This window comes from Vanessa tameamea, chromosome Z (assembly GCF_037043105.1).
Source record: "Vanessa tameamea isolate UH-Manoa-2023 chromosome Z, ilVanTame1 primary haplotype, whole genome shotgun sequence".
Lineage (NCBI taxonomy): Eukaryota > Metazoa > Arthropoda > Insecta > Lepidoptera > Nymphalidae > Vanessa > Vanessa tameamea.
The window spans coordinates 10,048,714-10,073,947 of record NC_087341.1 but is presented as its reverse complement, the minus strand read 5'-3'; the positions used below and the strand labels follow the sequence as shown (position 1 = coordinate 10,073,947).

Sequence of the window (25,234 nt, the reverse complement as noted above, 5' to 3'; positions counted from 1 at the left end):
AAATGTCTCTTATCATGAATACAGAATCCTTTGTTAAGGCTGTGGAAAATGCCACGCCCTGCCCTTCCGCGAGTGACCTCTCTCAGATTTTAAATAAATCAATACAGCGGTCCTCGGACCCCCTGTCTAGTGTACCTAGATATTCTCCCTAGTTACATGCTGATTGCTTTTATTTAATCTGCGTGTATCACAGCGCGCACCTCCCCAAGCTCGCGAGAGGGAGAGGTACTTATGTATAATTGCATAGAATGATCGAGTACATACTACAAATGCAGATATTGATTTTAGGTGTCCTATTATTCCCCACTGCATCTACCTATTTAGTTAGGGGTGTGGAGGCAGCGTCCGCTTTCACCATCCCCCGCCAACCTCCATAGGGCGTTGTCCGCCTGCAACACCTACGCAAAACGCATTAAATCAATACATCAGCGTCAGCTATGTAGTGATTTATGTCGGTAATAAAGAACAAAGAAAACTAATAATTCATATTTAGAATATATTTGAAGCATATGTTATTGTTTAATTCAATCACATATCGCATTATTTGCTTAATTGCAAGCATCTTAGAAATGAGGGGTGCCATTTTAAGTGCCCAACAAACTCAAATACGATTTGTTGCAATAAAACGTTGTACATAGAGGCGTTTACTTGGACAATAAAGTTTAAGGGTTACTTAAGCTATCATGCTTCAAAATTGTGACTGCATGCCTTAACGTTTTAGGGACCAAATAAGCTCTCAATGACAAAGACGTGAGCCAGAACGGTAATAAAATATTATCGAGTTCATAAAGTTAATAAATAAATAAAAAGTCAGTATCGAACCACGTCCTTCGAGGATGGAGACCTTGCAAAAGAATTGCTGCTGCTCCTTAATATTAAATTAATATTGTGCCAGAATACAAAAAAATAAAATTGTTAAGCCAATAAAAAAAGTTTTTTTTATTTTTTTTATTTAAGCTTGAAATCTGTTTAACTTAAAAAAATAACTTATTTCTGACAGCCCCAATGTCTGTGAGCGGCGGTGAACACTCAGCATTAGGTTCTAGATTTGGTAAGTTATCTGCATCCATTATTTCATAATAAATATTCGTTAACAACCTCATTTAAAAAAATATATTCTATAGGATTCAAGGTGGCCAATTGACAGTGTCTTAGCCAAAGGATATGGGATGCAATTTTTTTTTTTGGTTATTTTTACGAATTGTAAAGAGAAGGGAAAACACGCGAAGTAAAGTATCCAGTAAGTAAGTATAAGAAACTTGCAACCCTCACTTGGTGCAATAAGCATCAAAAACATTTTCCCTAAGATAAGAGGAGGCTTAAGTCCAGCAATAGAAAATATCCAGGCCTAATAGCTAAATAATTTTGTATTTATTTCATGTAAAAGAGGGCTTAGCCTTGTTTAGTATTGCGTCTCTTAATACTCTTAATAGCATTTTATTAAACTATTGATAAGTATCATGATACTTGCCAATAATGTAAGCCAATAGTTAAACAAATGCATTGTTAAATAGCATTCTATGTTAGGTTTTAAAATAAACAAATATTTTAACAAAAAAAAAACAACTTTACACAAAACACTATTCCAAAACACATTAATATGCACTAAAACGTAAAAAAAATAATTGCTTATTCTTCTACAACTTGATAATCGACTGACTTTTTCTACTCATCAATATGTAGGTACGATAGAAACTCATAGAGTTTACCACGCGAGAAGATAGGTGGGTACATACCCACTTTAAATCTAACTCAACACATACCTATGAACAATGATCAAAATATTTTTTAGAGTTCTCCTAAGACAAATTAAATGAAAAATATTAGAATACTTAAAAGTCGATTTACGATAATATAATGTAGTTACAATTTTTGTTAGTTTTGGAGTCGGTGTCACACAATGAAACACTACAATATACCTAGCAAAAATAAAACGAGAATAGTTTAAGAAATATATTTTTTTACAAATTAACTTTTATACGACTATATACTGTGACAATATCTGCAACCTTGAAACGACATAAGCATATATATATAAGGACATAGCTTTAAAAAAAAACCATTAAAGTCGGTTCACTCATTGGAAAATGATGACTTAACAAACATAAAAAAAATACAGACGAATTGATAACCTCCTCCTTTTTAATTTATTTGTTTTTCTACACAAGTAAATCGCGCGATCAGTCAGACTAGTTCCATTTTATGCTCTTTTTAGATATCATACCAGTTAATATAAAAATCTGAAGTGGTTACCTGATAAGTATTTTATTTTAGGAATTTTTACTAAGTATTTGTTATATTATGGTAAAAAAGTTTTCTTTAAGTTATCCTGAAAACTAAACTGCAAAAAAAAAGTTTATTTATTTATTAAACAACGTCCATGGGCTCACAGATGTGTGTGAACTTAGCAGATCATTGTTCAGCAGATCAATGAGAGTTCTTAAATGAGAGTTCTGTTACCATGCAGAAGAGTTCTGCATTGCAGGTCTTTCCCTGGGATTATTGGATGGTCATGATGCGTGACCCTTCACCTTTTCCATATCCCTGGTCCATCAGCGTTTCTTTTCATCCTGCGTGTGGATATAAGGTTCCTTTTTATTCTGATTTCGTAAGGTAAATGACAGTTCACGGGGATGTTAGGTGTCAGGAATGGCCGGCTGTGCCTCAATTCGAACAAATTTTCTCTGTCGATTTAAGGTAACTGGTTAATGTCTCCGATGAGGATCACCTCGATAACTCCGGACAGTATGCTACCATTACTATGATTCCGAAGTGGTTCATGAGGGTTTTATCGTCTGTCACTCGGTTATACTTCGCGCCCATTCGTTTAACGCATGCTATAGTCAGTAACCTTAATTTGACTTTTTCATCAAATCGATGCTTTAGGGGTGGTTTTTTCGGTCTTTGACGGCTTCGATTGTGGTGGTGACTACTACTTCGTTGTCTAAATCGAAGTTTCTGACTTTGTGAGTCGTCTTTCCTGGTACCCAATTATTCACAATAACTGTGGCAGTTCCCAGCCCATGAGAGATGCGTCGACGCTTTCTTGTGCATCTGACCAGTACCACCACTGGGTCTCCTGCCAATGTGAAGAACCTGGGGCGTGCGTCTTCCCGCCCCTCCATTTTGACTTAGCCCACGAATTCTCTCGCAGCGCTGTAGGCAGCCATACACGACCTCGACATTTTCCCTTTGATGACTTGGAATATGTCGTTGTCGTATGAGCTCCCCAGCTTTTTTGAACTCCACCTCTAGCAGCTTTTTTTTGCCTAGTTGGTAAGTCTACATGATATTTTCAGGTGGTTAAGTGGACTTACCAGATGGCTTAATATATTCTTACAGGCCAACAGTGCTGCTGAACGAGACGGGCAAACTCTTCGAGAAGATTCTCGCAGCCCGTCTCGTTCAGCACCTCGAGGAGGTCGGTCCGGGTCTTTCAGAGGCTCAGTACGGGTTCAGGGCGGGCCGGTCGACGGTCGACACCCTGGACGCCCTGAAGACTCGGACGACGGAACCGTTGGCCCGGGGGCAAGTCGTCCTGGCGGTGTCGCTCGACGTGGCGAACGCCTTCAACAGTCTCCCTTTCGAGACGATACGGGAGGCACTCCGATACCATGGGGTGCCGACCTATCTCAGGAGACTGCTGGAGGCGTACCTCCAGGACAGGGAGGTCCTCTGGGCGGGGGTCGATGGGAGGGACCTCGACCCCGCCGGCGGGGTCGGTGTGTGTTAATTGTGTTTCCTACCGGGGTAGCATTCGCCGATGTGATTGCATCGGCAGGGGCACTTAGAACGTCCTTAGGACGTCTATGTGTCGGACTAGATCCTCTCGATATCGGCAGCGTTCGGCCTTTTATATCAAAAATAGGTGGGGGAACTATTCACTCAATTATAACACCTATTTATGGATGGTAAAATATTTCAAACTAATTTAACAACTCAAAATTCACAAAATATTATTAATTTAATAATCAAACTGTTTTCAATTATTAAAAATAATTAAAACAATAATTTCCGGGCATGAGTTTTTCTTAAATACGTGATTTTCCGCCGATATATGTATTGGAAACAGCCTTAATGATTTTTTAAAATAAAACAAAGTGCTATTATGTGTGCTATAAGTCGGTGAATAAAGAATTTGGAAACAAAATTAACAATTTAATGTAAACTTCAAAATTTAAATAAGATTCTTTTGTCAATATTGAATCCTTGGACCACCTGGAGTCACGAATTGAAATTTTTGAATTTTTAAAATGCTTTCCTTTAAAAATTAAATTAATAAAAATTATATTTTATTAAAATTAAATTGAAAAAAGGATCAGTATATAAAAAAAAATATTTTAAATTAAAATGAAACACAGTAATATTTTTATTATTTTATTTTGTCTATACTTGTGCAAATATTACCGAAGAAAGCGATGACATTTCTAAATTTCTTGCCTTAAATTTAACTTAAATTAAATACGCGCACGTCTGAGTTGACCGTTCAGAAATTAGTACCATCTTGGACAGTCTAATTTCAAACCAATCTTTTTAGATTGCGCGTATTATACTATCTTAAAAGTCTGTCGAATTAAGTTAAAATTCTATTTCATTCCACCCGGAGCCGAAGAAGCAGGCACCAGTACCTTAAAAAGAAAAGGTAACATGTTAATAGAACACAACACCTTTATAATTATAGTAATATGATATTAAAATTTGTTGCTATTTTTTTATCGTCATCGATAACTTACATTTTGAAAATAAAGTATTAAGTAAGAAAAAGTAACATTATAAGTTTATACCTTCTAATAGCGTCAGAAGTATCTGTTGAGCCATCTCGGACGTGTGCAGCAGCGCGGCTTCACAACCCTCCCCCTCCTTACTTCAGACTTAAGGAGGGGGGGGGGGGAGTGGTAAACCTAAAAAATATTTTTTTTTAATGAAGATATACATGTTCACGATGACATAAAACTATGTAATATATCACTTACGATTTAAAAAAGAGCTGCTACCGAAGTTATTGCTTTTATACACGTTTTTAATGAAATGAACTAAAACTATAATATAGTTACTTTTAAAACTAAACTCTTATATATTATTAAATATTTAAAAAAAACAATATGCAAATAAACGTGTAAACAGTGACGAAACAAGCACTAGAATGTCTGGGCTCCCAGGTCCATTGGAACCTAGAAATAGATAGCTATACGCATGCGTAGGTTCAGCTCAATCAATATACTAAAGGAGCGTTCACAGTTAACTACATTTGAACACTAAAATTCCTAGTGTTAGAGACTAGCCCTAGCCTCCAATACGGTGCTACGTCATAGGATATCATAATTAATTATATCATTAATAATATCACATTATTATTATTATTGCATATTATAAATATATACAATTATTATTGTAATTAATTGATCAATAATTTGTACAACTTTAGTTAATATTATTTTATATGGAATAATATTTAATACTGGCATTTAACACTATTTCTTATTTTAAAAATGATAGAGCTGTCATAAGGAAAACAATTGGATGATTGTGAGGGATTGTAAAGAAATATAGAGAGATTGGAGCATCATTGTAAAACACAATTTTATTTTGCCATTCCGAACTACTGAAATTACACTAGCGATTTAAATAATATTTAATATGAAAAACTCTTTAAGATTGTCGTTTGTTACGCAGTGTTTTATCTTGTGTTGTCGCTACGATTTTTGAAGCGGGCAACATTAAAAAAAAAAGAAAACATTGGCGGGAAATTTAAGCTCTCTTTTCTGGATACGCTGGAACCGGGAACATTGTTATAACATTATCTTACATTACTGTATTGTTACTAATTAATTTCGAGAGTGATACATATAACTTATATAAATACACCGTACAAATAACTAGCAACAGTTAATTAACAAATAACTTTCTTTTACACTTGTACCTACTTTATAAAGAGAGCCTTTTGATCATCTAACTGTCAATGCCTGAAACTTTGCCACATCCGAAAAATAGGTTTTACAAGCATACATACCTATATAGCATTTTATTGTAGCCTAATTAAGGAGAACTAATAATCAATGTAAATGCTTTGAAAATTGGAATTTATATTTTACATGTAAATCCAAGAACAATATAGACATTTAAGTGGTGTCAGTGTTTAAATAGCTTTAGCTAAGATGTATTTTAGGGTTTTTATATTGTAATAGAACGATATTCTAAAGGGTTCGGTTATAAAGTCAGATAGCTCAGTAACATACCAATTGCACATTAACACACATTAACAGCCTATAAATTTCCCACTGCTGAACTTTTTGCAATGTGGATTGTAACGATGGCAACATATCTTTTAGCATCGCGTTGATGAAATTATAAAGAATGATTGGCTTACGACAATATAATAATGTTTATAATTGTTGGCATGACCATCGTTATTCTTTTAAACATTCGAAACCAATGTTTGTTTTATATCCATAAATAATATTTTTATCTATATAAATGTATATATTAGCCTAGTAGGTGAATAATAAAAAATATGTTGTTTTCAGGTAAATTCAAACACAGAGAAATAATAATACTCTTCAAGTTCATATTATTGTTTAAGCTGTACCTATCTCATTTCAATATTTCAATTACATACATAAAAATAAGCATGAGAAACGCTAATTTCTAACTTACTGATTCTAATTCAATGATAGATATGGATAAATCCTTTCAATTACGGCGTATATCATTTCCTTTTTGAATTCCCTTTCCATGTTTGAAATCTTATAATATTTTTTTTATCATATTTAAATTAAACTTATATTTCAATTGCTAGCGAAAAGCAACGTTGAAAAAAGATTTAGTAAAGTCATGCTCCTGCACTCGCACACACACTTTTAAGTTAGGTGGCCCACATGATAATCTGCCTATATTTAAAAAATACCGAATGTAATATCACTGTAAACATTGTGTGTAGCAACTGTAAGAATACCAACTTCGTTACAAATATCACGAAAGGAGTCTCGATCTTGAAAATTAAAAATTGAATAGACAGTTGGTCTATCGAGAGCTGAACATAATTACATATATGTACATATTGAAAACAGTTTAAACGTCTATAACGTTAGCCAAAATATATAATCGGTATCATGAAACTAATGAATGTAACCAAACGAGACTAATCAAGCATTATTCCAAAATTTAAAGTATGTATAGGCATTTTACTACAGATTGATCTAGAATACTTTATAAGTATATTGCAAATTAATTGTGTAAAAATTGTAGCTCATAGTTTGAATTATCAGAAATTCTATGTTAGTCAAGTTAAATTTAAAAATGCAGCAGTTCCTTTTAAGATTTAAGTGAAATTAAATGAAACAACATTTGTTACATTTTATTAAGATTTTTAATTTTTTTTGTCCTTAAATTACCTATCGAAGGGCATACCATACCTACCGATTACAATACTAGGTTAGTTAGTAACTTACGGCGAGAGTTAATGGTGGTTGATTTGTTAAATATTTGGCTATATTTAACAAACCAACATTAAATGAACCTTACAATATTTAACGTTGATGTTTAGTGACTTAATGGTTTAATTGCAACATACGTTGCATTCAATAGTAGCGAAGAAATCGAGGGGCATACCTTCGCTATTGCTTACATTACTACGCGCAGGGAAAACCTTAGTAATACCGCATACATTAGTAACATGCAGTACTGGCTTGGGGCCAACTTACACTAAGTTAACCTTAATTACAATATTTATGTTTGATGTTTAGTGGCTTAATAATGTGTCGATTTCAAACATTTGTCGATAACTGGTACGTATAATACTAGAGTCAAGGTCTGGGAATCGTCAAGTGAATACGTCCCCGCCCTGAACTATATATAATAGTAACTTACAGTGGTAATAACCGGTTGTTTTGTTAGATACATGAACATATTTAACAAAGCAACATTTAATTTATCTTAATTACAATACGGGCGATCTAAGTTGGCCGGTCAGAAATTAGTTGATTATTATATTTTAAAGGTTATATAGTAGAGAGGCTAACTTCAGACCAGTCTCTTTAGATGGCGCGTATTATACTAGTTTAAAAGTCTCTGAAGCTTCAAGTGAAAACTTCCAACGCGCCACAACACAGAACACAGAACCGCCCGTCAGGTGCTGAAGAATCAAGCACCGAGGACCTAGAAAGAGAAAAAGTAGTCCATTATTACACGATGTTTTCAATTTTATACACTGAAATATTTATCTTCATTATAAATAGAAATATAAGTAATAAAATACCTTCTATGTGACAAGTACGCATTTGTTAGGTACTTGTGACGCGTTCTCCATCGAGCTCCACAGCTGCTCAATTATATACTCCCTCCCCCTCCTAAATTCATCTTAAAGGAGGGGGGGAGTAACCCTGGAATATAAAATAATATTTAATATTTTCTATGACTCCTCGACTTAAAACGTGAATCAAGCACCGAGGACCTAGAAAGAGAAATAATAATATATAAATAAAAATTAACTTAGTTAAATTAAAGTAAATATAAATTAGTTACAAGTTACAATATATTATACATATTGTTATAGTAGTAAATTATAATGAAAATAAATACCAGCAAAATCCATCAGAAATATTTGGTACGCGTAACCTCTGTGCAGCAAATGCACCGCCCCACAGCCCACGCCCTCCTTATCGTAGACTTACGAAAAGGGAAGGGGGATGCCTGAAATCAATTAAATATGCTTTTTTCAAACGCAAAGCCATGTAATGCTTTTTTAGGAAAATGAAGGACTATATGAAAGTACTTATAATTTATTCAATTTTCAATGTTTTATATTCTGTCTTAAAAATAACTCTGACTTCTTAATAAATTTTGATCTATTAAAGTATTATGCAAGTTAAATCTTAAAATATAACTATAGTATTTGAATATTAAAAGGTGTAAACAATTATAAAATACCTTCAAAAATCATCAGAGATACTTTTTCTACTCCGTTCGCCGAGTGCAACAAATGCGCAGCTTCACACCCCTCCCCCTCCTTATATAAGACTAAAGGAGGGGGAGGGCAAAACCTGAAATCAATAACAACATTGCTAAATCGCACTGAGCTGCCCAGCTACATCACATAAATTTGACATTTAAAATTTGAGTACCCATGGATCAGACTTTTGACTAGGCAATCTAATATTATTAGAAAAATCTTTAGTTTCATATAAAAATGCACTTACAATTTTTAAAACAACTGCCTTCTAGGTTATTATTTTTACACACATTCCGAATTAAATGTAAAGGAAACTAGGATTTTAAGCACTTTTATTTTAAGAACTAATGATTTATGAAAAAAATTTAAATAACTGTCCAATGAAACGTGTTGATAGTCTGAGTGTCGAACAAGAACTAGAATGTCTAGATTTCCAGTCTCAGTGTAAACCTGTTAGCTTTGCGCATGCGTAGCTTATTGAATCAATAAATTAAAACATGGCAGCATAGGGTGCGGTCTTTAAATTAATGCAATATTTGTGTAATGTACCGATAAATAATAAAACGACATCATTTAACTTATCACAATTTATAAAAAATCTGACTATGTATGATCTTGAACCTTGAGTTTTAGATAAAAATATATTCTTCAAATATACATAAACATTTTATTCAAAAAAGACAAAGGTGGACCGGCCAATGTAACATCGATGTAAGAAATGGTTAAAATTTCTTATGGCGCCAATATCTACGGGCATTAGTGACCAGTGTATAGATATACCAATATATCAGGAGCATTATTATCTGTGCGTCCGTCTTCCAATATCTTACAAAAAAGTTTCTGGGCAAATCCATGTGTCATTAAAACATTGGAAAAATGAGAAAGATTAAGTACTCATTTTTACATAGTTTGAAAATTGGAAAATATATAAAATTATTCACCTCAAATGTATTTTCTTGTTTATTTACAAAAGTAAATCTCGCGACAAGCTTTTAAATATTCTCAGAATATTATTAGATAAATTGTGTTAACCTTTCTATACCCGCGCCAAGTGTTTTAACACCTATACCCGTGCACGGTGTGACAGACCGTAACTTTGGCTCCTATTACCTGGTTATTTTTCTATAAGACCGTATATTTTATTTTTATTTTACAGGAACTATAGGATGTAATAAACCAAAAAATATCAATTATTAGCATGAACTACTTATTACTTTAATGACTATCAGTCTTTCCACAACAACCTAAAAAAGTCACATTTTTTCTTATAGTCTAGGAAAAACAAACATAAAACTTTTTATTTTAAAAACAAACATATAATAACTTTTAAATCTTAAAAATCACATATCTTTAGATCATTGTAACATATATTTAGTTAAATATTAAAGTTTGCAAAGCAGTCAGAACACACCATAACAGCATGCTCTAAACAAAAATATTTGGCACAAGCAGCGCAGTTGTACCGCGTTCTTCTATTTTTCTTTGATACGCAATATCCACATTGACCAATTTTATTGTTGTTAGATGCAGCTGCAGATTCAGGGCCATCTAATTTGCATATTTCAATGAGTCTAAACTTCAGTGTCTTTGGCAGAGAAAGAGTGAGAGCTCGTCGCCTGAGGTGAGGATTTAGCGAGCCGTAAGACAGTGTTTCCAAAAACGTTCTGCGGCTAATTTTCTTGTTAGCGTTATTTATAAGATATAAAACAAACGAATTTATTCCTGCCACGTTCATGAAACTGTAAAATATCCCCATAGGCCACCTATTTGTGCCTCGAGCGACATTGTACGTCTCGCACATTTTGTCGACCGTGTCAACTCCGCCTTTAGTCGCATTGTAATCCATGATGATGTCGGGTTTACCTGTCTCTTCATCAATATTTTCATCATCGTGCATGCTGGACAAAAGTAAGACATTCTTGCCTTTTTTAGGTATATAGGATACAAGGCTGCAGTTGCCGCGATGTCCAAATACACTGGATTTTTCAGATCGACCTCGTAATTCAGTAAACTGTTTGGGTAGTTCCTTTTTATTTTTTCGCACAGTTCCAATCAGGCTCAGCTTATATTCGTGACTGAGCTTATCCAGCAGCGGAATACTTGTGAAAAAATTGTCATATGTGATGTTACGACCAGTGTTTCGTAGTTCTAAGGCCGAGTTATCAATTTTATAGGGGTCTTCAGGTTGTTTTTCTACATACACTTCCATATTTGCTGTATAAAACATCTTAGCGTCTGTCAAAGCGTAAATTTTAATTCCATATTTGTTTGGCTTTGATGGGATATATTGCTTGAAAGCACAGCGACCTCTAAAAGCTTCCAACTTTTCGTCTATTGTAACATACTGTGACAAGCTGTAATATTTTTTGAAAGATTCTACAATCTCTTCAAACAACTCTCATCAGAGAGCAAGCTTATCCACTGCTGCGCGTTCTGCACGAGTATCCTTGTCATCAAACCGGAGACACCGTAGTAATAAATAGAATTTATTCCAGCTCATAGCTAGTCGAAATATTTCCGGGGAAGACCCGTCAGTTTAGAACAAATCTTTGCCATTAAATCGACTATTTCTCCTGACTCCTGTAAAGAGTAAGAGACACAACAACGCTTCAATTTCTTTTTGATCCGTCTCTACGCAGTCCCTTTCTCGTGAAAACATATCTTTTAGGCGGTTTATTTCTCTATTCGTGGACTGAACAATCCGAATACAAATACTCTCTGAGAAAAATAACCTCCATATTTCTAGCGGCTCTTTCGTGTATCTAGCTTTACCCTTAGGACCTGGAAGTTGTGTCACGAGATTTCTCGTACGGCGCCTAACCTGGCTTGACCCAGGAGTTTTATTCCACCGCGTCCGCCCGTCTTTTCCGATGTAATAATCTCTGTTACTTTCAGGATTTTCTGACTCTGATTGAGAATCATCCTCCCGGTCCGTAGATTGAATGTCATCTTCAGAATCACCTGTTTCTTCTTGGGGTGGACTACAATCTTCAAGTTCGCTATCAAATTCATCATCGTATTTAGAGTCTGAACCTTCTTCCTCCAACAACAATCGAATACGTTCATCATTCATTTTTGAAGCATTTATAACCTAAAAATTTCATAAATCGTAGTAGTTGTAAACTAATAAAATGCAGTTCAAATCTATACATAAAAACAAATAAATAACATATAAATATTCATAAACAAAAACATATAACTTACGTAAAAAGTTGATCGTATATGTCGGAGAAGTAGTCGGGTTTACAGCTTCCATCGCAGTGAAACGCAATCAATTTAAAGAATCTTTATTCGTTATGTTAACAATTTATTGTCTTTTCACAAAATGTGTCAATGCAATATGGCCTTGCTATAACAATGCCCGTTTCTAACGCGCCTCTTCGAATGAATCAAAAGGATATTCACAACTACAACTTTTTATAATAAAATTAATGCAATTACTGCAAATTCATTCTTAAAATATAGTTTAATATTAAAAATGAATATCTATTTGGTTCTTATTATTAAATATAGCTCTTAATTAATTACAATTGAATTACTTAAAAAAATAATATAATATTTTTATTACATAGTCCGTTATGACACATTACAGGTGGCACTGCAAGACGAATCCAAATTAAGTTTTACTTATTGAATAATATTGTTTTAGAAATTTACATAATAAAATATAAACATTAAAATGATAATTGACAATATATAATTATTATTTTATATTATTAATATTTTAAACCATTGCCGATAAATGGCGACTTGCACCCATATATACGTCGGTGTCACAGACCGATCAGGCCGTAGTAGACCTACACGTCCTACTCGCACGGCTGCCTGATGCGTACTAACTTGAAGCTAGACCCAAATCAGGCAGCTAGCAGAACGCGCAAAATCTCAAAGTTTTTGGAAAAAAAATATTGATGAATATTCGTCGGTCTCACAGACATGTGCGCGGGTATAGGAAGGTTAAATGTGAAATGACGTTTTTTTTTATGTGATAGATGGAAACCGAGCAGGAGGCTCACTGATGGAAAGTGACTACCACCGCCCATGGTCATCTGCAACACCGCGGGGCTTGCAGGTGCGTTGCCGGCCTTTAAGGAAGGAGTACGCTCTTTTCTTGAAAGTTCCCAAGTCGTATCGGTTCGGTAAAACCGCCGGCGAAAGCTGGTTCTACAGAGTGGTCGTGCGAGGCAGAAAATGTCATAAAAATCGCGTTGTTGTGGATTTTCGGACATCTAGGTGGTGCGGGTGAAATTTAGAATTTTGACGAGATGTGCGAAGGTGAAATTCAGCAGCTGGGATGAATCCAAACAATTCTTCGGAACATTCCTCGTGAAAAATTCGATAGAATATGTAGAGTGATCCAACATCTCTACGCAAAACCAAAGGATCAAGCAGATGGGAAAGGGCTTGATCGTCTAGATAATTCGAGTTGCTCTACGTTGGATACGGCCATATGGTAGGATCTGGTACTAGGGAGTACCCGCCCAGAGGTGAGAGCAGAACTCCATGTGAGGCCGAATTAACATTAATTGTGACGTTATAAGTTAACAGTAAAAGTTTTTTTTTTTTCGTTTTATTGCATTTAAATAAAATCTTGTTTTTGAAAAAGTGTTTTTCTTTTCATTTATTTTTTACTTTTAAGTAATTAAACTCGCATTAGTATTCTCAGTAAGTCCGTTCATTTGATACCCATATTATAGGAATGCATTAAAAAAAATTATCCACCATCTTGGGTGTTTCGCCATGCAGGATTTAGAATGGCGTCGCACAATAAACCATGCCTTGTTATCGAGACTATACGGGTATACAAAATTTCAGCTCAATAATTAAAGATATCTCCTTCAAAATTGATTTTCAAGCTTTAAGTAAGTCTGCCATATTAAATTACGAGTGACTTTACAGTATTTTCCGAGTTATACTTATCAAGCCCTTTTATTTCATACCCATATTGTAGGAGTGCATTAAAAATATTTTGTCCGTTATCTTGGGTATGCTGTCATGTGGGTTTAAAAATGACTTCAAATAGTTAACAATGCATTGTCATCCAAACTGAACGTGTATACAAAATTTTAATTCAATCGGTTAAAGATATCTGCTACTAAATTGAGTTGCAAGTACACGTACATATTTACATTGCAAGTTAAATAAAAGCTTTTAAAAAAAACCTAAATATCGATTTCCATATTTCAACTATTGAAAAAAGGCAAACTTCTTTAGAAATTTTTATCCTCAACTTCACCTTTCTGGTTGATAAATTTCCAGAAGCGGCTTAAAATCTGTCTTTTAGTCATGAACAGAGGCCTACATACTAATTTCCATATTTCTAACTTTCAAAAATGACAAACATTCATACAAATTTTCATCCCCTAAAATACAAATCTTAATCTCCTTAGGGGATTGATTTTGAAAAGAAAGGATCGAATACGGATCAGAGTGTTGGGCTATAAAAGGGATGACTGAAAGACAATTGCATGTGGCGGAGATGAGAATGCTGAGAGGAATGTGTGTTGTTACGCGAATGGATAGAGTAAGGAATGAGTACATAAGAGGAAGTTTGAAAGTGGCACCGGTAACCGAGAAGCTATCTGGAAACCGGCTGTCTTGGTATGGGCATGTTATGCGGAGGAATGACGACCATGTTGTGAGAAAGGTTTTGAGAATGGATGTGGATGGATATAGAGGTAGGGGACGACCCAAGAAACGGATGGATTGTGTGAAAGACGATATGGTTAGAAAGAATGTTACTAGTGAGGTGACGTCCGACAGAGAAGTATGGAAGAAGAAGACATGCTGCGCCGACCCCAAGTAAAATTGGGATAAGGGCAGGAGGATGATGATGATGATGATGTGTATTCCGCCAACCCGCATTGGAGCAGCGTGGTGGAATATGCTCCAAAACCTTCTCCTCAAAGGGAGAGGAGGCCTTTAGCCCAGCAGTGGGAAATTTACAGGCTGCTAATGAGTAACTTCTTTTGTACCAGGTTACACATTGTTACACATTAGTAGTTAAGTAAAAGCTTTAGATATATGTCACGATAGCCGCCCACAGTTCAATCGAATAATAAAGAATTACATTTGTCCTCATTCCTAATTTTATGGTATATTTTATTGGGTTTATTGATTAATATTTATTATATAATAGGTAAAATAATGTATCATAAATCTCATTTCTAATCATTGATTATGTTTAATTTATATTTTGAATATTAGTGAGACTACTTGTAAATAGTACAATATTTTCCAAGAAAATTTTGAAGTATAATTTTGTTTTTCATGTGATATTGTATCTACTGTTGGTTGTCCTACTGAAAATAAAATAAAATAAAAATTACAAAATTCAATTTTTATTGCTTTTAATTTTGTCTAAGCATTGTCATAAACAGAAAAAAAAATATCCTTCTTTGTAACATTATTTATTAACATTTCATACAAAACTCACGTATATTCTTTATCTTTTATATTTAAAACTGAACTTATTTTTATTTTATATGTACTTTTTAAATGTTTTGATTTATTTGATAAGTGTGAAGGTTTAGATATTTGGAATGATATTAGCAAACGACGCCGGCGTGATCAGTTTAAGTTGTATCTTAAAAAAATAAAAATAAAGGGCGCAGGTTACTTATTATTATGAGTGAAACCAAATATTTATTAAATATATATTAAATTAAGAAGTGTTAAAAGAATCATAACAAAAATAATTTTTATATAGACTTATAAATGCATATTTCGCGGAACAATGGATGCTTCTAGAGATTGGTATTGATCGAATCTTTGAGAGGCTTCAGGTCAGACATGCGCACCTGGATCTAGCTACGCCCGGAAAATCTAGGCATTCTACCTCCAGCGTTGAAACAACGGTGACGTGTGACAAAATATCAAAAAAAAATTGTAAGATTTAATAAAATTATTGCATATTATAATTTTTCCGTGAAAACAAAAACAATTTTGGTGATTATAGTGGAAACGGTAAGTGTTATTTTTCTTATTTAGCTCCATATTCAACGTAAATGTACACTTATTTTCTTATGGTATGCGCGAATTATAACACTCTTGTTTTTTCTTATATTTGTACTACTTTTTGCATGTATTGCGTAATTAAATTTTTTATATTATAAATGATAACATTATCTTCAATTAGCTAACTTCATAATCATAGATTAGGGTTAAGGGATAAAAATAAAAAATAATATATATTTTTTAAAGAAGACGATGAAATTGTATCGATTTATGTGTTACCTCTTTGTTCCTAAGCTAAAAGGAGGTACCTGCGCAGTTCAATACTGCGCAATTTAATTCTGCGCAGGCTAAGCTAAACTATCTATATGAAGAAACATTTATGTATACTCTATTCGTAGCTCTGCGCCCGTCATAATATAATTTATAACTAAGTGTAAACATACAATATTGCCAGTGCGCTCGTATTAATTATTGCTATTGCACTAAGACTGGGTGTGCGCCCTTACGCGTTTATGTGTAGGTACTTTTATACAGTGTTGCTAGCTGTGCGATCTTATTTATTTATGTGTAGGTAGATGTTCATTCTTGCAAGCCGTGTGTTTCTACTAATTTCATTGTGGGTGCCTGTTCTTTTATATGTATGTAGTTACATTTAAACTCTTTAGTTATCTGTGCGCTCGTAATTTTAGGAACTAAATAATATAATTGAATTTAATAAACAATATCACACCATGATAATGATGACACCGTTTCAGTAAGGAAGATTCGAGTGACTACAACAAAAACAGAGAAACATGAGATTCTTAAACGTACAAAAGATGCCACCGGGTGGTAACGACCATAATCAGGAGCGTGCGAGGCGATTTCCGAATCGTAGTCCCATAATTGAACGCAACGACGATGCCAACATCTTGGTGCGTACACTATATATACAATTAATTGTATTATTTATTTAAACAAAACGTAATATGTAGATAATTAAATAACAAATTTGTCAATCACAAGATAGTTACAGTATATTTTTGACAGGCTCGAAACAATATACCTGAAAATAGACTGCCGGAAACAGATGAAAACGAACCCTTCAACATTATAAAGTTCTATCATGGTGAGTGAATTTAAAATCACTTATATGCATACATATGTCATGTTGCTCGCTAACATAAAAGTAACATTTCAAATTATGACACAGGAAGGGAATGGTCTGAGGTGGAGCATTTGCTTCAACTACCACCAGAGTCGGAGAAGGGTGACGATGATGAAGAAGAGGATTGTAAGTATCTATTTTATATTAACAATTACATATTGTAGACCAATGTCAAAAATCTGAAGCATTACACTTTTTATTTATGGTCAATAATCTACCACTACATCTATATTTTCGTTACAACAGCCTGAACGCGATCATCTCATTCCCAAGTTGTGCAATCAACTAAGAAGTGATTAGTTTTATTGCTTTAGCACGCAAAGCTGTATGGAGTACATACATGTACATGATTTAATTTTTCAGGGTCTCCGGCGCCATCGCAAGCAAGTTCAGATTCACAAGACGACCCATTCGCTGAGGACATTCACGATCTAGTTAATGTTTTGGATAACATGGTATGTGACATATTACTAGTATATAGTACATGACTATTAGATTTTTTTAAATGTATTTGTTTATTTATACATTGAAATAAATAATAGATATTGTTTATTTAATTTGCAGATAAGGTCTCAGTCCAACTTAAGCTGTGATGCAACGCGAGTTGTCGACTATCTTGATCTCGATATGTTTAAATATGAGACTATATTGTCAAATGTAAGTATTTTTTACATTGTTAATAATTTTACAATAAAATTTTGAAACTTGAAGTGATTTTAATTCGATGCAATCAATTACAGGTTCAAAACTGGACCTGGGAATCCGATGAATTTCTGAGTGAAGAATCTTTCAATTCCTCAGAAGTCGATGCAGCTCCTGCACCTTAAGGATTTCCGATCCACTATCCAAGCACATATTAATTTTATATACATATATTTTGTATTTTTTTAAATTATTTTTACTTAGACGTAAGTTGATAAAAACTTAGAATCGTTGGAAGCTTTCAATGTATAGTCTCTTAAAAAAAAATATTGATTTTTTTTTTACAGTTTAGGCATATCAAAATAAAGTTAAATTGAGTGATTTTCGGAAAAAGAATAAAAATTTGTAATAAAGTAAGATTTTAAAAATAACAATTTGAATCATATTAAATCTCAATGATCCGTTCGACATTATGATTACCTTAAGATTATAAATTAAAATAAAACTATCTGTTCATGAGATTAGGGGATGAAAAATTGCCTAATCCCATGAATTGCTCAAAAAAAAAATAGTAGATTTTTGATAAGTAAAATATATCTCTGTAAATATATATGGTAGAAGAAGCTTGTTACTCTCGTATAGTAATCGTTGGATTTGTTTACATGATATTACAATAAACCGAAACTTGATACTGTTCCCATGGACACTTGATGGATCAATTTTGACTTGCATAGAAAAGAGAGACAACCTTTGAAATTTAAAAACATCCTCTAATATTTTAAACATAATATGAAGTTCCAAGTTTCTTCTAGAGATAATATACAGCTTAAAATTATAGTTTGCCTTTATAATGTTTTAATAGAAAGTAAATTAACTAAACATAAGAATATATTGTACGAGAATGTACCGAGTTTATATGAATATACATTGGAAGTAGTATTTTGATCACACACTTAAAGCTATCTGGTCACCAAAAAAATTCACATACACACAATTTGGTATCGTGTATTTCTATTAAAATAATGGGTGGAACAGTATTATTGTATAGAGCATATGGGACACAACATTTTGTAGGTATCTCATAATTGGATTCGCATTCAGCCATATGGTTACGGGATGTGTAGAATAGAGCTACTCCATTTCACCATTTAATCACATCTTTTTGTATTGTTAGATTAACAACTAATGGTGACGAAAGAATAATAAACTTTTTCTAAAAGGTTGAGGCATCAAATTTTACCAAATATTTTTTCTTGCAATATAAAACTCACTTCGACAATTCCATACAAACGAAACAAATAAAAGCGAGCACGTAACGATAGTTAATTATTCCTTTCCACCACCTTTAGTTACCACTTACTACTTTTGTGTCATTTTTTCGTATGAAATCCTATTAGAAAATAATGTATAATCCACATGTTTTTCGTATAACTCGGTATATTTCAATTTAGATATACATTATTATAAGGGGCTCATTAGCAGTGTTTAAATTGCACAGATAAATAATTATTCTTTATATATTTATTTGATCTTATATATTAGATTATTATGTTGTTGATATTTCAAAGAGCGTATATTTATACGCCCTGAGTATATTACTTATTTGGCAAAGTTATGACGAATTCATAATTTTATTAATAATTTTAATATTAATTGACATAAGTAACAGATCCTTCATCGAAAATAAGGTTACCTCGTGAAGTTTTCCTTCAACGCCGAACACGAAATTTATAACAAAATAAAATTGTATGCTCGCCCGGATTTAAAACTGTAGCCTTCAGCTGAAATTCAGTTATTCTAAAAACTGGGCCATCCCAACACTTTAAATACTGCTAATGCATCTAACGATAAGAATAGACTAATATTTGGTTTTTTATTGAAATTGTTTTATCGATTATTAAATAAGTCACTCATGAGGCAAAAACGAGTAGCGTGTACATACGTAGTTACTTAGAGTTAGAATAGATTAGGTCTATAGTATCATTTATATTTTATTACTTTCATTCTGAAATCAATGATTAATTATTAAATTATTTATTACAACAGAAAATTAATAAATCGAACGACGTTTAAGTTTAAAATTATTCAAAAAAAAAAAATGTTCTTATTTGCATTTAAAATAAATATTATGATTTTTAAATGAATTATTTATAAATTAAAATTAATTTCATTTTTTCTCGCGTTTATTACTAATACTAAATATTTTTATAGTTATTAATTTGTTAATTTTCATTTTTAATTATGAATTTATATAATTGGTCCTTATGTGATATATACTGCAGTAGTTTTTTATCGTAGGAGGAAAAAGTAACTTCATTTTGTATAAGAATTTGTAATATATAATTTTTTTTCTTTAAATATTTTTATACCGTTAATTGAGACGAAAATGGTTGATAAACTTAGATATTTCTTCCAAATTTTTGGACACAATATGAGATCTCTTAAAAAAATTATTAATAATATATGTTATTTTTCTGTTCAATAAAATAATATAATATAAATGCACAATTCCGAAATGTACTAAATCTACTAAATCATAATATTCTTAATAAATAATTCGTTATTTTGTAAATAAGATTTTATAATGTTATTTGTTAAGGAGAAAAATGTATATTTTTTTAGATCAAATGAAAGTTTGTCAGTACCTACGTGGTACTTATTTATTATAGGCCGTATTACTGTAGTTGTAGTTACTGGTTATAAGAAAAGGTCGATCATTTTAAATACTTTCATAATATTTTATAACTAAATTCAAGCTGTATAAAGTACAATAAACGCACAAGCAAAGTTCAACTAAACGCATACATACGCGACAAGATCCAAAGTATTATTTCTCTTAACATTGGCCTGTAGGGATTAAATGTAGCACACCGGTAATACGTCTTGCTTAAAACGAAATAGTCCAAGAGTGCAACTCTTCAAATATTCTGTAGATCATCGTAGCTTACGTTTTGAGAAGCATTGGCCTATGCACGGCACTAGTTTCTGTCGCGTTAGTTTACAACCAAAGCTACCCAATTTAGATTTAGAATATAATTAGAGATATTTAAATATGTAAGATAAATAATGTGCGGAATCATAATGTCGAACAGATAATTCTTAAGGCATTTATGTTAAAAAAAAAAAAACATTACAAGGAGTGAATTTGAAGGTTTCACAACAATTTCAAAATTACAATTAATATTATGTATAATATTATTTGACGCCAATGTAAGCTGTGATTTAATATATATAATTTTTATTATGTAATTTGTTATATATAACGGAGGAGACAGTATGAATATATTTTTTCTATATAAGTGTTAGGCAAATGGGCTGATTTGCGCACTGTCTGACGAGGCTGAATATTTGTCAAGTTAGTCTTTCTTATTGTTATATAATTTTTGGGCTTCTGGTAAATATTGGGACAGATTTAAGAAGGTTCCTTGGTCCGTGCGGTGTAGAATTTGTTGAAGATCATCATAGGTGGTAGGGCTCGCTCGAGTCCGCCTGGGTTAGTACCACCCTCCTGGTAAAACCTGTTCTAAGCAGATGCTTTAAGCATCGGGTAACAGAGTAAAGGGAGAGCCAGTTTTCTTTCTTGCTTTTATTTAATTTTGTTTTCTCTGCATAACTGCAGTCATCTCTATCTTGTTTTAATGGGCTCTAATATTTTGTATTAACTTAGAAACGATAGTTTGACTTAAATCACTTTGTTATATCTGTTTTAGCAAAACTGTTTCTATCACTAACTTTGTTTAAATATTACATCGATGTTTTATTACATCAATTTTTTGAATCAGCTTGTAGTATAATTTCCATAGGCGTTTCCGGCTTAGCTCGATGTCGACGCTTCAGTACGCACGAAACTTCTAAGATGATTATGATAACAAAAAACAAGGCCAACCCTACGATTTACGTCAATAATAAGTATATTCGTGTGATCATCGTTGTGTGTGTGCGTGGGAGTGTCATAATCATCTCTGAAGAGTGACCTTTAGATTTTAATCTCTCATCTCGGTGTATGTAGTTTAGTTTATAGCCGTTAACTACGAGTAGTGTAGTAGTAGTTCAGAAGTTACACTTCAATTTTAACATAATTATTATTATAGATGTTTAAGAAGTAAGAATTCGAATTGTTTATGAATCATTTGTTAGTTGGTTTATAATAAATGAGTTTATTAGATTCGGTTACAATTTGTTTTAAATAAAGTTAACTCTGTTTTATCTTTAGCTGATATAGTTTTAAACAGTTCTGTTACTAACATTATTAGATAATATTTACCTTGTTTATTTTTTATATTGATTGTTTTTAAATACTATGTTATACTGTGTTACAGTTCTTACTTATATATTTTATGTAAACTTTAATAAATGGAATCAATGTCATCTTTCATTATTCTTACTCCAAAATCTATTTTTTTCATAAAAAATACACAAATGTCGAAAACACTCGGTTGTCCGTTGCTCTTTCACAGCCAAACTGCTACTTATTTGATGAAATTTGATAGGAACTATACTTAACCACCAGGAAGGCGGAAAAGAAAGCACATACTTATAATTCTATGCCTCACACCTAGAAATTTTAAACACAAAAGTCGATTTGAATGATTTCATTATATTTAAAGGTTACCTTGAAAATAAAATAATAAAATACATTTTAATAAAATCACACTGTCGCAAATGTTTTCAAATAAATTGATTTAATGGTTAGTAATGGTGCTGAGCAGAAACAAGGCCTAGGAACGTCGTGAAAATTCTAAGTATCCGTTTCGAATGTTCATGCCATATGCGCATTTTTATTCAATGATCCGTTGAATAGCATATAAGTTATTCTCTAATCTAATTTTCCCCTTAAGGACCGAAACGTAGGCTTTTCTTTACATAATTATTGGAAGCTTTCTCTTCAAATAATAATAGACTATTTGTGTTTATAATAATTGTTCTACTTTCGGTGGGGCTTATTGTTGCTGGACATCACTAGTTCAACTTTTGTCAACACACAAACCGCAATACCTCGCTTCGCATAAGATGTAGCTTATAAGAATAAATAAAATGCATATTTACAGACTGACGATATAATATATAATATTTCGACTGATTCATTAGTCCAGTGAATGGATAGGTATAAAGCCATAGATTTTGGGTTCAAATCCCGGGTCGGGTCAGCAAAAAGTCTTTTCGTTTTTTGTAGACAAATTTTCAATGTCATCTACAGATTGGAAAAGTGTACACTCCATTAAATACTACTTTTTAAATTATATTGAAGATAATTATAATTACAATTAAAAAACGAATAAAACATGAAAATCATGACATTTGCGTACTATAAACTATAGTAAGTACTTAAAATGTGGTAAATCAATTAACCATTAACTACCCAGTATGCTTTAATAAATTGAGGGCATTTGAAAGAAAAGAGAAATGTGAATTTTAGTAAAGTTTTTTAATTGTATCTTACATATTTACTATTTAATCTATTTGTTTATCAGAACAGATATTACATAAATCTTTTATAGAGTGTTCTGCCCACACGTTGCGATTGCATATGTCGCAACACTGGTTAGATGTTCTGGATATTTTGAAGGGCAAATATGACGTTTCTCTTTTTTGCAGTAGGTTCAGATTGAGCAGCTCGTTGTTGTTTAGTAGGATCAGATCCTAATACTTACTCTCTTGGATATTTGCTAAGTGATAAGTCGTCAGTACTTTTTTGTTTCATCTCTATATATTAGGTGTCACTAACTCAGTTGCGACTTTTGGATGTTATTTTTACGTTGGTTCCAAGTAGGATACAATGTTATATATATAATTAGAGAATTAAATCCCTATAAAGTCTTTCATGTTTTGAAAAATGCAACAGGCCATCTGTTTGTTTTACGCCGAACTATATATTCATGAAGCATCTGATCAAGTGTATCAACACTTTCCTAGGTGGAGTTATAGTACAATTTTATTTCAGATTTATTCTTATTGCTCACATCTATTTTTTTAGTACGATGCACTGTAGACAAGAAAATAACAGCACGGGTTTTCTTTGGTACATACCAATGATACCTATATCATATTTTTAGAAAAACCAAAGATATTAATTTCGATGTCACGTGTCATGTTGGGATGAAAAATTGGAGGTATACAGGCCTAATTTTTTCACATAGTTACAGTTTCACATAGTACTATTTTTAGACTATTTTCTGCCAAGGATTTTGCAAGCATCAATGATTGTAAAATAATTGTCAACAGTAACGTTTCTGTTACTGTGAAAATACGGTTCACATAAACTGGGTGACTATATAGTGTACGCCAAATTATCCTCTCTATTTTGTCCTTCTTTCCCCAAATGTGGTATACCAAATAGAGGGTAACTGGTTTTGCTGTCACAAATCCACCACATTTTCATACCATACTATTACTATAAACATAAATATTGTGTCCGTTGGACACTTATGGGTTGATAAGTTAATATTGTGCTTAATGAGTAATTAATATTAAACTATTCACGTTAAAAATATTTTAATTATGTATTTGAATCTCTTTAATCAAATACCTCTGGAATTTCGTGTTTAATATATGTAAATATTCTATGTGAAATCACTGTGTTTATTTTGAAAAGAAATGGGTATATCCTGAATTGATCGACCGGATTGATGAAAATACCATATTTTCATATAATTTTAATATTATGAATATATAATAATTAAATAACATATTTATTTAGATCTAGTCGGATTGAAAATGACACCAGGTGCAATTATCACTATTGCCAGTTGTCTTCCTTATGTAATGATTATAGTGGGATTCCTAGGCTGGGACGGTTGGTATTCATCCTAACCTATAGTCTATATATCGCTATTGGCCATATGAGAATTCCTATAATATATATATTATAACTTCTGATTTGTAAGTGTTGTGGATTATGGATTCCCGAGTCACACCTTAAGTAGTCCTTTTGAAAAGATGCTATTTATAATAGTGACTCGTACGAACAGTTCATTGATTCTCGTCATTGTGATTTCTACAACAGAGGATACAGTTAACTGCCAATAAAATACCTAAAATCTATCGACAGTAAAGGTTTATATTTCGATTAATTAAATTTATACTTCTCATTTTACATGGTGGGAAGGCTCAAATAATTTACCGCTAAACAGAAATATTAATTATTATTGCGTTTCGGTTTGAAGGGTGAGTGGGGAGTGACACTACCCGCATAAAGAGCATAACGTCTTAGTTACCAAATTCCCCAAGGTTGGTAAAGTATGGCAGGAAACGAACAAAAAAATTAAAAACAATAACATATACTCTGTTCCGCTTTCAATTTGCGATTGTTCCAATCTATTGACAGTTAATATCAGTAGCATTATTTGATATATAAAACCTTTATTGTGGGACATAAATTAATTATATTTTTTTTACATTTGTCTGGATTTCAATGCGTATAGATAAAACGCTTGATGATGAAAACTAAAACGAAAACGCCAACATAAAACAAATATACCCGATCTAACTTAATTTTTTATTAAAAGTTACATATAAACAAAGGTTTTAAGCAAGAAATAGAA

At 32.6% G+C, this 25,234-nt stretch overlaps 2 protein-coding genes and 2 long non-coding RNA genes across 9 annotated transcripts in view; 1 reads left to right on the top strand and 3 right to left on the bottom strand.

Moving 5' to 3' along the window:
• The window catches only part of LOC113403416 (medium-chain specific acyl-CoA dehydrogenase, mitochondrial), a 345,704-nt gene that overhangs the window by 229,885 nt on the left and 90,585 nt on the right, over positions 1-25,234 (bottom strand). The gene's annotated exons all lie outside the window — the stretch shown is intronic.
• On the bottom strand, positions 4,366-5,147 carry LOC113403380 (uncharacterized). Its single transcript, XR_003369302.2, has 3 exons — positions 4,974-5,147; positions 4,785-4,901; positions 4,366-4,628 (listed from the first exon to the last, which is right to left on the bottom strand). It is a non-coding gene; the product is annotated as an uncharacterized LOC113403380 (long non-coding RNA).
• Positions 7,370-9,347, bottom strand: LOC113403634 (uncharacterized). 3 transcript variants are annotated; one of them, XR_010309875.1, is made up of 5 exons: positions 9,195-9,347; positions 8,926-9,038; positions 8,578-8,688; positions 8,255-8,378; positions 7,370-8,154 (listed from the first exon to the last, which is right to left on the bottom strand). It is a non-coding gene; the product is annotated as an uncharacterized LOC113403634 (long non-coding RNA). The 3 variants fall into 3 exon arrangements; XR_010309876.1 differs by lacking the exon at positions 8,255-8,378; XR_010309877.1 differs by lacking the exons at positions 7,370-8,154; positions 8,255-8,378 and adding an exon at positions 8,429-8,449.
• Positions 15,802-18,074, top strand: LOC113403458 (uncharacterized). Its single transcript, XM_026644011.2, has 7 exons — positions 15,802-15,913; positions 16,660-16,818; positions 16,934-17,012; positions 17,097-17,177; positions 17,415-17,506; positions 17,616-17,708; positions 17,792-18,074. Exons 2-7 carry the CDS (start codon positions 16,699-16,701, stop codon positions 17,876-17,878), a joined length of 552 nt encoding a protein of 183 aa, XP_026499796.1. The 5' UTR covers positions 15,802-15,913; positions 16,660-16,698; the 3' UTR covers positions 17,879-18,074.

Coding starts and splice junctions, on each gene's coding strand:
- LOC113403458 (XM_026644011.2), top strand. CDS start 16,699: ATGAGATTCTTAAACGTACAAAAGATGCCACCGGGTGGTAACGACCAT. Junction 17,013..17,096: donor CATTATAAAGTTCTATCATG/GTGAGTGAATTT, acceptor ATTATGACACAG/GAAGGGAATGGTCTGAGGTG. Junction 17,507..17,615: donor TTAATGTTTTGGATAACATG/GTATGTGACATA, acceptor TTTAATTTGCAG/ATAAGGTCTCAGTCCAACTT.